The sequence below is a fragment of the Ambystoma mexicanum genome, chromosome 10, assembly GCF_040938575.1.
Source record: "Ambystoma mexicanum isolate Mex_15411 chromosome 10, UKY_AmexF1_1, whole genome shotgun sequence".
Classification (NCBI taxonomy): Eukaryota; Metazoa; Chordata; class Amphibia; order Caudata; family Ambystomatidae; genus Ambystoma; species Ambystoma mexicanum.
In genome coordinates this window covers 298,792,491-298,805,767 of record NC_090932.1, presented here as the reverse complement: position 1 = coordinate 298,805,767, position 13,277 = coordinate 298,792,491, and the positions used below count along the sequence as shown (strand labels likewise).

Sequence of the window (13,277 nt, the reverse complement as noted above, 5' to 3'; positions counted from 1 at the left end):
TCCCTTTCTCCTAACAGAAAATTGTGGGGAGAAATAGGTGCGATTATACATTGTACGTCAGACGGGGTGTTTCTGACGATTTGGCCACAAGATGCCCCTGTGTCAGAATTCATGTCTGAAACCTTGCCAGGAGAGTTAAGAAAAGTGCCAACCTGTATATGGGCGATGCATGACAATGATGTAGGATGCTTGAAGATAGAGCCAGTGAGGATTATTTTGAAAGAAGGAGTTATACTGCCAAGAATTCCCCAGTATAAAAATTGGGCAAACGGAGAGAAAGGATTGAAAAGTATTGTTTCAGATTTGGTGAAATTAGGGGTAATTGAAGAAATTACAGGCAGTACATGTAACAGCCGATTCTTAACAGTCCAGTGTTTAAGAAAGGAGGCAATGAAGTATCATATCGTTTCATAATTGATTTGCGCACGCTAAACAAAGTAGTAGATCCACAATTTCCTTTGGTCCCAGACGTCACTACAATATTGACAATGATACCTGCCTCAGCAGAATACTTTAGCGTAATTGATCTAAAAAACGCTTTCTTTAGCATTCCGGTGGACAAGGACAGTAGATATTTGTTCGCGTTCACATTAGGGGGACGATCATTTACATTCACGCACATTCCACAAGGATATAGGGAAAGTCCGAGTATTTACAGTAGAGCGTTAAAAGAGCAGCTAGACATGCTAGAATTACCAGTGGGGTGTGTACTATTGCAATACATAGATGATCTGTTGATCGCTGCTGATACAAAAGAGATTTGTAAAAAGAGCACCGTATTACTACTGTCACACCTACCGGCACATGGCTATAAAGCTAGTTTGAAGAAGTTTCAATATAATCGAAAGGAGGTAGCTTATTTGGGCTACCTACTTTCGAAAGAAGGGAGAAGGCTAATGCCAGAACGCATAGAAAGTATTTCTTGTATGCCTATTCCAAAGACACAGAAAGGAGCCAGGGCCATAATAGGCATGGCTTCTTATTGCCGGCAGTGGATCGGTAATTTTGCGTTAATTGTGAAGCCAATGGTGCTATTAGGATGCGGTGATGCCTTGGCAGTGGAATGAAGAATGTCAGAGAGCGTTTGATCAATTGAAAACTGCATTATGTTCTGCTCCAGTTCTGGGCACGCCGAATTATGAAAACGTTTTTAGATTATTTGTATGCGAGAATTAAGGATGTGCATTAGCTGTTTTGACACAGGAACAAGGTGGAAGAAATAGGCCGTGCGGCTATTTTTCTTCTGCGCTGGACCCTGTAGCGTGCACACTACCACGTTGTTTGCGATCTGTCGCGGCGGCTGCTGCATCGATGAAACAAACAGAAGGGATGGTATTGGGGCATACTTTAATTATGATGGTGCCACATGCCATAGATGTCCTATTAAATAGGACACAGACGCAACACCTCACCTCTGCTAGACTGACAAGATATGAGATTATCTTGTTCGCGCCCCATATCCAAATTATGAGGTGTAGCGCTTTGAATCCTGCAGAATTAATGCCACTGCCCATAAAAGAAATTGGTGACAACGAATCACCACCCCATGAATGCTTAATCCAGATGGAGAGTTATTTTGTGACGGCTCTTGTTTTAAACTACCTGATGGCACGTCAACTGCCGCTTACGCTATCACTACCCTAGAGAGCATTGTAGAAAGCAAAAGAATTCCCTACAACTTGGCACAAGCCGCAGAAATAATAGCATTGACCAGAGCCTGTGAGATTTCTGAAAATTTGAACGTGAATATCTATACTGGTAGTCAGTATGCTTTTGGGGTGGTTCATAACTTTGGTCGACTCTGGGCTGAGAGGGGTTTCTTGACATCGCATGGGGCCAGAATTCAACATGGCCCTTTGATTGTACGATTGCTGTCTGCACTTACGTTTCCAAAGCGCCTAGAAATAGTGAAATGCGAGGCACATAAAAAGATAACATGCAAAGTGGGAGAGGGAAACGCATTTGCAGACAGAATTGCGAAACAAACTGCCACTGATTTGAATAATAAAATGAAGACAGTCCAGACTGAGGAAGTACCCTGTATGATAGAAGATGGAATTGCCACTGTCAAAGAGATGCAGGCCGAAGCCACGGCCGATGAGATACAAGGGTGGGCAGAGGGCTCTGCTGAGTTAGATTTAGAGGGTTGTTCGGTGGACAAGGGAACTAAAAACTGGATGTTGCCAAATTCTTATGTGACTGCAATGGTCACGATGGCTCACAGCCCTACCCACATCTGTGCAGAAAAAATAATACAGCACCTATGTACGCTATGGCAGAATGTAAACATAAAAAAGAATGCAGAGAGGTTGGTGCAGAACTGCATTACGTGTTTACAACACAATGTAGGAAAGGGAACAGTGACTCCAATGGGCAGTTTTGGGCCGCCCTGTATGCCTTTTGAGGTAATCCATTTTGATTTCATAGAGATGGAGAGGTGCCAAAACTTGAAATATGTCTTAGTGGTGATCTGTGCATTCAGCAAGTGGGTGGAGGCATATCCCTTAAAAGACTGCACAGCAATGAGTAAGGCAAAAGTAATGCTTAGAGAATACTTTTCCCATTTTGGCTTGCCCCGTGTCATATGGTCAGATAACGGTCCACATTTTGTGGGCGCAGTGGTATTACAGATATGTGCAGGTCTTCAGATTGACAAGAGATTTCATAGTCCGAGGCATCCAAGTTCGGCCGGTCTTGTTGAGAGGCACAACGGAATCCTCAAGTCAAAAATTAGCAAGATATGTGCAGGGAGCAAGTTGAGTTTGGTGGATGCATTACCGATAGCGCTATTGTGCATGTGTACGTCTGTACAGGCTAGAACTGGGCTCTCCCCATATGAGATTGTGATGGGGAGGCCGGCAAATGTTTGGTGCGCACCCCAGCCAAAGCGACTGAGTGAAGTGGAACATCCTGTACTTAGCACTTATTGTGGCCTTTTAATGCAGAAATTGCATTTGATTCGTCAGCAGGTGCAGGAGGCTCTACCCGTAAGATATACTGGTCCGGGGCACGCGCTGGAGCCAGGAGACTGGGTGCTGCTTAAAAACTTTGAGAGAAAATCATCGTTAGCACCCAGGTAGTGCGGTCCCTATCAAGTGCTTCTGGCAACGCAGACGGCAATACGGGTGGATGGGAGGAAGTCGTGGATCCATGCCGCCCATGCCAAAAAGATCCCATCTTCACTGAAAGACTTGCCCAATCCGGACGACCGGAAAGAGACAGCGGTCCCAGAAACGAAAGAAACTGCTGCAGTCCACAGCCGGTAAATCTGTCCGAGCGGGAAGTGAAACTCGAAACAAAGCCTGAAAAGATTGCCAAAAAGGGGGAAGGGCAAAGAGTGCCCCAACGTTGCCCAGCAGAAACTACATCACTGTTGGCCAACACGAAATCTGCATTGCAAATAACGACAGATACTAAACGTGTACCCCTTTGGTGCCCACCAGCACTTGCCATTGCGCCAGAGCCAAAGACCGAACCCGCATCACTGTCGCGGCGCAAACCAGCATCTGCCATTGCGCCACAGGCTGACTCTGAGCCTGGATCTGGAAGTGCACCGGCATTGTTCACGGATCACACAATACCAGGAGTGAGGCGATATGATTTGCGGCCTCGAAAGACAGAGTGATCCACAGTTCTTTGGTGTTTATGCTAACCTCTGGTTCAGCTCATGGACGGAGAAGGAACTAGAGGTGTAGAGGAGAGAAGCGTGAGAATTGTGCAAGTCTGACAATTCAAGACTCGCGATTCCTCGGTGCGATCATAAAAAGTACATGTGTCCTGAACCAGAGCGGACAAGCTGGGCGCACATGGTACAAAGGCAATAGAGAACTGTTCAGAAGTCCTCTGAGCAGTATGAGAGAGGATAAGTGATCTTGCCTAGAACGAATAAGCAAACCAGGCTGCAAAGGGCTGGCAGACTAAACTGTTGACAATTCCTTTGAACTTATTGACATCCGGACAAATGCGACAAAGAGAGATATCCACAACGAACTTTGTCAGGAAGAAGAAGGACGGTGAGAAAAATGTCGGGACCGGTTTCAGCCTCCTCCTGCACCACTGCTGAGAATGAGTTAGTTATAAAGACTGTAAACTTAGGGAAAACGCATGGTAAAAAAAATTGTATGCTGGCTTTGACAATAATCATGTGCTTCATGAGTGTGGTAGCACCAATAACGACAGCCTTTGTGTTATGGTATGTGGAGTCTATACACCCTTGGGAATGTTTTTAGCAATAGGTAATATATCCACTACTGAAAGCCCGGTTCAGGTGATTACTTATAACTTGTCCCCAATGGAAGAGAGACACAGAGAAGGGTATGGGAACAATATGCTATTACTCATCATGAACATGACGCATGCAATTCTAAAGAAAAATAATTGTTGGGTATGCGCCCATTTACCGCAGCATGCGGGGAAAGGAATAGGGTGGTATGTACAACCATTACCATTAAGTTCTGCATGCAGTGCATCTTTAAGTGTAATGTTTTATGGGAAGTGGAATAAGAGTAGTACGGGTCAATTAGATAGAACAAACATGAATGAGTTTGAGGAAATAATTATGAGGCCTGTGGGTTGTTCCATATTCCATAAAGCACAAGTGATGATCCCAGAACCTATGCCAAAAAGTACGCGAAAAATAACACGACACAATAGACAAGATAGATTGTCCCCACCAGTTAAAACATCTGTGATGACGTTTCGTGTAAGAACAGATGGGAACAAAGATGCAATTCCCCCTTCTTACACGGTGAATTACAACCCGAGAACTGTCCCTTTTTGTCTAAAAAAGAAAGGCTCCTATTCAGTAGGAACATTTACTGGATGCATGAATACAGCAGTACTAAAATGGGATATAGAACCAGTATATGTGGGAGATGCAGTCTATTTTATATGTGGAGAAAAAGCATATCCTTGGTTGCCCAGAAACTGGGGAGGTACATGTTACCTAGGTCTACTGTTCCCGGGAGTGTTCCTCTTAGAAACAGCAGACATGGCTAGGCTATCCAGATCTAGAACCCAAAGGAGTAGCAAAGGTGTTTTGATAGCGAAGGACGTAGCAAAATCATTCATAACATTCTTGTCCCAGATAGTGAACTCCTATAACATAAGGCAGCTGTCCAGAATACTAAAAGATACCATAAACACAACGACAGATATGCTATTTAACATGACGTTGGAAGAAAAAGCAATTAGGTTAATGACGCTGCAAAATAGAATGGCTCTCGATGTAATCTTGGTTGATCGTGGGGGAATTTGCAAGATTGTGGGATCAGCGTGCTGCGTATTCGTAGATGACTACTCCCCTACGATTTTTGAAGCAATAAAGAAAATGCATGTCCTAAGCTCCAAACTCCCTACTGAAGAAGGGGGCTGGGGAATAGAGTCCTGGTTTTGGGTAATACTGCGTTCTTGGGGATGGAAGTTGATTGCGATATTAGTAGTAGTGTTTGGAATATTCATAACGTGCTGTTGTTGCGTACACTGCCTACCGATAGTTTGCACTGAGATAACTGAGGGATGTACTAAGGGATGTATCCATATGATAACAAAAAGAAAACAAACTTATGGCCGGATGACAGAGACACAAATGAAATGAAAACAGTGAAAGAATTAATGGCTATAGATATTGATGACGATGATGATGCTTATAATAGCATACAAAATTCAGACATAAGTACTTCAGACTTATCGTCATCAGAGGAGGATACCATGAATGAATGAGATGTTTGGCATACGGCCAAAAGGAGGGTTTGTCGGTCTAGGAAAAATGGACACCTCTCACGATAGATGACAAACGCATTTTGGTGGCCAAAGGCCAACCGTCTCATGTACATAACGATAGAAATACAGGTTTCCGAGTTTGACCAATGAACGGCCATTTTGATCTAACAAGGATCGCCATTTTGTTTTCTAACGATTGCTCATTGCTTTCTGTTCAAATTGCTTCGCAGCACATTTCTGCTTACACTGCTCGACTGTTAACATTGTTGTCTGAACGTGAAAGGACAAGGCTGCAAGGCCGCGAGGCTAATAAGAGTTTGTTGAAACACAACGTAGGCAGCTCCGGAGAGGAATGCCCGGCTCCCTCCCGAATGTAGCCTTGAAGCACAGCCGCAGGGCATTTAATAATTTCCCAGCTGCCAGCCAGTCTCGTTATATGGTAGAATATGTCAGAATAAAGCAGCTAAAGGCTTGAATTATCCTCTTCTTACGGCCCCCCTTTTCCGAGCCCTGTAGAGCGTGTCGGCTCCCAGGACGCGAATAGCACCTCATAAATAGCAAGGTCTGGAATGTGACTCTTCCCCCGTATGTAGCTCGCTTACAAGAACAGAAGCACTGTGTTCTGTTCAACAAAGAAAAGATGTCTCTGGTTGCATATTGTTACTAGAATAGATATTTGAAGGTGTCATATTCGTCGGAAGTGTCCATCATCAAACCGAGTTCAAAGAAACCCAATAAAGGGGGGTGTTAAACATGTCACAGCTGATTGTATGGTATACATTTTGTATATGTGTAACTGATGTACGTAATTCACTCTCTTGCGTCCCTCGAGGTCTAGAGATACACGTCGCAGGGCTTGAGACCGAGTTGGCCAACTGAGACTATTTGCTTTGCAATAAACCGTAGATTTGGGAATAAAACCTCGTGTCTGGCGTATCTATCGTGTGTGGTGACTTGCCTTGTTTCCATAACGCGAGGGACCCCTAGGGGCCCCTTTCACTCCCTGGCCCGTGGGGTGATAATCATGTATTTAGAGCTGGGCTTGCCGGGCAGGGCCCTTCCTGGGGGCATCCCTGCTGAAGGTGTTTACCGGGGCTATTTTATCACTCTGGTGCTAATCATAGAAAGGCCCCTTGGGCCGATAGTACACACAATACATCCCCCACCCACATGTTTCCCTGCAAGGTCTTTTTCCATGGTGTAACTGCAGTTTGTGTGTGTTCCTATGGTTCTCTCCCCTAGAGCGTGCCCCTCCCCCCTCTCTTACTTTCATAGGTGGTAAGTGTGCCCCCCTGTCTGGTGCTGAATTAGCACCTTTAATACACAGTCAAGGTCCCCCCAGTGTCTGCCCCCAGTTCCCTCTTACTCTGGCCCATAGCAAGGTAATTTCCTCCTTTGGTGGTTTCATGTCCTCTCTGTGCCAAGAACACCAACATATTTTTCTCCTTATCATCCCTTCCGCATCATGATTGCCTGACCACCATTCAACACTGGATGGCTCTCCACCGTTTTATTCCCAGTTTCTCCAAAACTGGGGTTATACCGCTTGTGACTTGAGCACCATACCCCTCTTTATTCCCCCACTGACATACTCATCCCACCCCCCCCCCATGGCCCACTATCTGGGGTACTCTTTGACAGTGACCTACAACTTCCACTATGCATTACCTTTAATTCCAAGGCAGGTAGGTTCAACATCCTCAACTTCCAGAAAATCCACCTCTTTCTAATCTTTTATTCTGTCAAGGCTCTCATTCTCAACTCTTGTCCTCAAGGGACTGGACTACCATTTACTAGACTACCTCCACTCAACAAAGTACTGTGATGGAGCCATGAACATTAAATCAGTTAGAGGGGCTCTACAGACCCTCAGAGCTGGGGACACCAAACCACTCCTGTATGTCTACACCGAGGTGTATATGCTGGATCCCCCAGATTCTTCTCCCTTTTCCTGTCACCCCAAAACATTAGACGCAGTAAGGGTCTTGCATGGATGAAAATGTCTAATGTTTTTAAACCAATTCACGAGCCCTCATTTCTGGGGCCCATTGAGTCATGCTACCCCGGAAAAGAGAACAGAGAGCCACAAGCAAATACCAGCATGGGCAGAGTCTGCTGAGGAAACCTCAAAGCTTATGCACAGAAGTGAAGAGAGAGACTGACAATGAGGACAGTGGAACAGGGGACTCCACGGGCAGCAGAGCCCCATATTGTAGGCCCTCAGCAGCGTCCACCCCCTCACTACTAGACATTTGTCGGCTAGTTTATGTATTCGGGGCATGGAGCTTCATGTCAACACATTGTTCCAACATGCACTGATTGGGGGGCCCAATCATTTTTCCTACACAGGTGCCTACAATGTCTCATTCATGGGCCCAATTACAAACCACGGAAGGGCTAAATGGGGTGGGGCTGAAAAGACAGCTGGTAGGGGAAGTTGAAGGCATATGGCACTTTTACACAGACACATTAACCTTAGTTTCACTTTAATTTTTACAATGTCTCGGTTGGTTTAATGCGCAATACATATTTTGTTTATGCCATCCAGTCTTCTGTCAGTTGCCTTTCTGGTTTCATTGTTTACCTTTGCTACCCACACCTTCTTCAACCTCCCATGGTTCTTACCTATCTCCATGAAATGCCTACATGTCGGATGGCGCTGTATTTGAAACTGCTTCCTGTTTACATTATTAATTCTAACCTTCAAATCTGTCTGCGTGCTGCCCTTCGCAACCTAGCCAACCACATCTATCCTCACATTCTTTATTCAATACTTTCCATGCCTTACCTCTCACTTTCTGTACTTCATCCTACTCCTGCTGCACTACTTTCCACCAGTCAAAATCCCTTCTCCCATACATAAGGACCATCTCTTCTTTTTCAAGTTTCAAAACCACTCAAAAAAGGCACCTTCTCTCACTCGCAGGAGCGCCCAATTGGCAATCCAAACACAGATGATGATGATGATGTGATTGAGTGATGAGCAGTGTTCATTTAATCTCATTTATGTCACACTGGTTTGGTGAATGTTTCACATACTCCCTGCTAGCATAATGCCTTCTGTCACAAACCCTTTGAGAAGCCTTCCACCTTATTCAAGATGTTTAGGGAATTGCATAAACATTTCTTTTGTTGGACTTCAATTATTTGTACAAAGGTCTGGGAGCCCCTCTACGGAGAATGAGCAGGACCAAATAACTTGTTCTCTGGGTAGGTTCCCACTCGAGAGGGTCTGGAACCACGTTTTAGCTTAATTTGTTTGCACAGAAGATGAAGCCTTTGAAGGTGTTTTGGTGGCATTTTGGGTGAACCCAGCCACTTTCAAGGTTAAAAGAGCCTGGATACCTAAGAGGAACGCGGATGTTGCACAGTAAAGACTCACATCTATCTATAAGGAAGTCTGAAATTAACAATATTTCTACTAGTTTTGATGATTTCCGTGTTTAAGGCAAACAAAAATGGTACCCAAAAATTGTTTTCTAGTTTTGTTTTTGGGATCCTGTGCATGTTTGTGAGAGAGTAGGTATGCTCCCATTTCTTCAACAGTTTTATACTCTATATGTATTATCTCCCACTCTTTCCCCCTGCAATCAGAAATAATTATCGTTCCTCCTTTTGCATAACTTATGTTCTTGACTGGTGCCCATTCCTTTAAGACCTTATTCCAGAGCATTCCATATAAAATATTTGACCTTTGAATTATATACTTTCAGAAGAGAAGCAGGACAAATAGTAATCTCTATGGCACAACAGGAACTGCATAATGCATTGTCTTCACCCAGCAAGTACAAGAAACTACTGGGCAGCTTTAAACAGGGGGACTTTTATAAAGGGAGATTGTGAAGGGGTAGAAATTGTGAAGTGGCAAATTATACATTGGATGTCTGGAGGAACTTGAACCTTTATAGTCATAATGTATGTAGAATGATTCAACAAGTGGTACAAAGGAACTTTTCTTGATGGGTATGTACATAAACCAGTATGGTATTGTACACCCCATCATCCCACTGCAGGACTTTCGGACCGTAGTGCAGGTTCTTGTGGTCTCACAAATCGATGGGGGAAACGCTTTCCTGATAGGGCTCCCAGCTGCTCAATTGGTCCCCCTAAAAGCAGTCCACCAAACCGCATGTCTTATTATGGGAGCGTGGAAATTTGACCGAATTACCCCCATCTTATGCAAACTACATTGGCTTCCACTCCAAGCTAGGATACTGTTCAAGGCTGCATGTATCATCTACAAAGCAGTCACAAGTAGCACACCTGCGTACCTGGTGGCTGTGCTCCACAAACCTGGAGGCACACGCTCCTCGCATAGCAAATCGACCAGCTGGCTTGAAATACAGCTCGTGATCAGATTGTACCCACAAACAATCATTCTCTTGTCATGCACCCACCCTCCGGAACTCAATCCCGGTGTTGGCTCAGAATGTGTTAGGCAGAAACCTGTGCAGTTCCCTAAGGGACCACTGCAAAAGATTTAAGACTACAGGTGTTTGGCAGTAAACCCACTTGGTAGCAGTCTGTACCACACAGATTCACTTGGTAGCTGTGGCTGAGCAGTCAGACTTCCCTCAAGAAGAGTTAGGCAGTATATAGAGTATACACAATAGATACAGAGATACAGTAGTACAAGCAAACACTGACCAGAGCTTTGGTGTAAAAGTATATAATTATTTATTTAAAGACACATTTGTAAATTACACTAGCACAAAGAGGTAAGTAAATTCAGCACACAGTCACTATTATATATATATACAACCCTAATTACTTATTAGACAAGTCTTAATGAGAAACACCACTTATTTTCAGACAGAGGTGAGCGCTTAACATAAGATGGCACTCTAATAAGTTATTAAAAAGGGAGGGAAAAAGGCATAGTTATGGAAGCACACAAATTTCAATACTTTTTAAAGAACCACAGTAAGGCAGGATAGGCAGAGTTCTATTGGAGAGCAAGGAAGTCAATTGCAAGGCCCACTCTTGGAGAGAGCAAGCAGAAGGGGTCCAGGTTCACACAGTGGGGTTATGCCCAAAGAGTCTTGTAGATAGTTCGCACACAAAGAATGAAATTAAAGTCAGGAAAAGTTAGCTAGGTTGTCCCAGGCCAGCCCAGGTTAGAAAGTCGAGGCTTTACTGTCACCCTGAACAATCTGTCGCAAGGGAGCCAGGCGGGACACAGTACCTTAAGTAGGAAGGAAGCTCCAGCGGGGGCAGATGTTCCTGGCAGTGGGTGCAAGTCAGTGTTTCGTCCAGAGGAAGAGGACGTCTCGACGTGGAGGAAAGATGAAGGTTGTTGCACTGCCAGGGAAGAAACCAGCTGTGGAGTTCTTCAGTTAAAAGGTACTACCCTTCTATTTGCGGTAGTGGTAAACCGTGGTATTCCGGTTGCCGGGGTGCTTGGCACTGGCAAGGAGGCCACGAGGTGCTCCAGGAAGGCGAAAAGAAGGCAAAACTGGTTATCCCCACCAGTCAAAGGAGGAAGACTCTCCGGACTGGAGATCTCCTCTGTCGTCAGCAAAAGTGGTGAGACGGTTCAGCAGGGCTCCACCGGTGGTGTCGTCGTTGCAGGTCGGCTCAACTTCTTCCTCCTCGGATTCTTAGGTCCTGTGGCGACTTCTGAAGTCCCAGTCCCCAAAGCCCTGCTTTTATGCAGAAAAACTCCCATTCATTCAGCCTAGCTGTCAATCAAACATGCTAAGTGGTGAGCCGGCCGGTTCACCACTTGGGCCAATCACACAAGAGTGCGACTTGAGTTGCCAAGGCAACTCAGTCCAGGGTGCCTAAACCCCCTCCCACACCCCCTGTGGTACCCAGACAGAGTGGCACCACTTTTGGAAGCTTCTATGGAGAAGCCCGCCAAAAAGTGTAACAGGTGTTGATGGAAGTTATACTTTTTTCTGTCTTCCTTTGAATCAGTTCAGCTTAATGCAATAGCCTTGCTTCATTGGTGTGAACCTGACTGATCAATCATTTACCACGCCTTAAATTGGTTTTGTTTCCAAGCAAAACAATTTCACCTGGCAGTCTCCAGGCTGATTAGATTTGCCTCAAGCTTTCTCAGAAACTATTAGACACACTCACATTGCACCAGCCAATGTGTCTTCTTTCTTCCTGCAAAGGGACCTGTGGTTTGCTTCCATGTAAGAGGCTGGTCTCTTCTCATGACTGGCCAATTGCCCTAAGCTCTGCTCAACTGACTCTAGAAGGCTGAAATAAACCATGTTTCTATCTCTCTCCTCTTCTAGTTTGACAATCTTGTCTTGGGCTGCTATGCCCCTCATAACTCCCATCTCATCTCATCACTCTGATGATATTCATGATGTCGACACCATCCAGTAAAAAATGGAAGATGTAAATATTTGGGACGGAGCCTACCAATTAATTACTCCAAATTGCCAAACATCATCAGCGAAACATAGCTCAAGAAATAATGTTGCAATTCACATATATCTGAGAGGGAGGAGGCACTAAAAATGGTCAATTATATATTGTTTGTATTGATTTTAGGTTTTATGCTACACTACTTAGACAGGAGAGTGGTCACTGTATATGAGCGGCGTGTCTGTCCCACATAGGCACAATACTGTACAGAAATGTTGCGCTAATGTATCTGTGTGGGAGCTTTCCTGATATCGATATGCTGTTTGGTTGGCGGGGCACTTTATGTATAACAGCTTGCCTGGTTTGAACCTGCCAGACATCTAGGAAAGTGAGACCCCCTGTTTATATGTTAACATTCTAGACATGGATATTGAACACATATTAAGAAGATTTACTTTATGTATGGCAATATGCCTGTGAGGGGGGGTTGGTCACACACTATGGTTGATTGATTTATATGTTTGATATAATTGTTGTCACAAGCACATTCTTAATACTGTATGCTAGGTAATTTTTGTGCCTGGAAGAACTGGATGGCCATGGGCAACTAAGAGACACATGCACGTGTGGGTACTGGTAGAGTAGGTATGCTTCTACACTGAAGTGACGTATGTATCTTCAGACTTGTATGCCTGTGCTGTGGTGCTGTTTAGTGTGTCCTCTTTTTAACCAATGCTGGCACTGATCCTTTGCAGATTTTGGATACTGAAAAACATCTTCCTACACTTGGAAGTCAGTTCAAGCAGTCGCTGGAGAAGCTTATGAAAATCCTGGAATGCTGTCAACCTTATTTCATCCGTTGCATGAAGCCAAATGATTTCAAGAAGCCTTTGGTAAGATGTCCGGATCCAATATGTAGCATTCCACTGTGATGTTAGGCATGCATCAGTATCACTTTAGATACCAAGCGCACATTTGTAATATTCCTCAATACTGCAAATAGTCTGGCATGCATCTGTATCATTCATCTTCTTGAATACCAATATCAGATCTGTAAAGCAGGTAATGTAATAGTTGAATATCTGTATCGTTATTTGCTTTGGTGATGAGCCATGCGTAGGAAGCTACCACTAAGACCATCATTCTTTATGTTTTAACATCTTTAGTACTCTATATTTGTTACCTATTGGCTACTACAGAGCGCGCTCTGATAATTTGATCCTGTCAGAACT

At 44.4% G+C, this 13,277-nt stretch overlaps 1 protein-coding gene across 1 annotated transcript in view; it reads left to right on the top strand.

The window, feature by feature from the left end:
- MYO7B (myosin VIIB) overlaps window positions 1-13,277 on the top strand; it is a 1,466,289-nt gene that overhangs the window by 522,796 nt on the left and 930,216 nt on the right. The window contains exon 16 of the mRNA XM_069617875.1: window positions 12,801-12,938. Within this exon, the coding sequence (XP_069473976.1) occupies window positions 12,801-12,938 (138 nt within the window). The remainder of the gene's footprint in view (window positions 1-12,800; window positions 12,939-13,277) is intronic.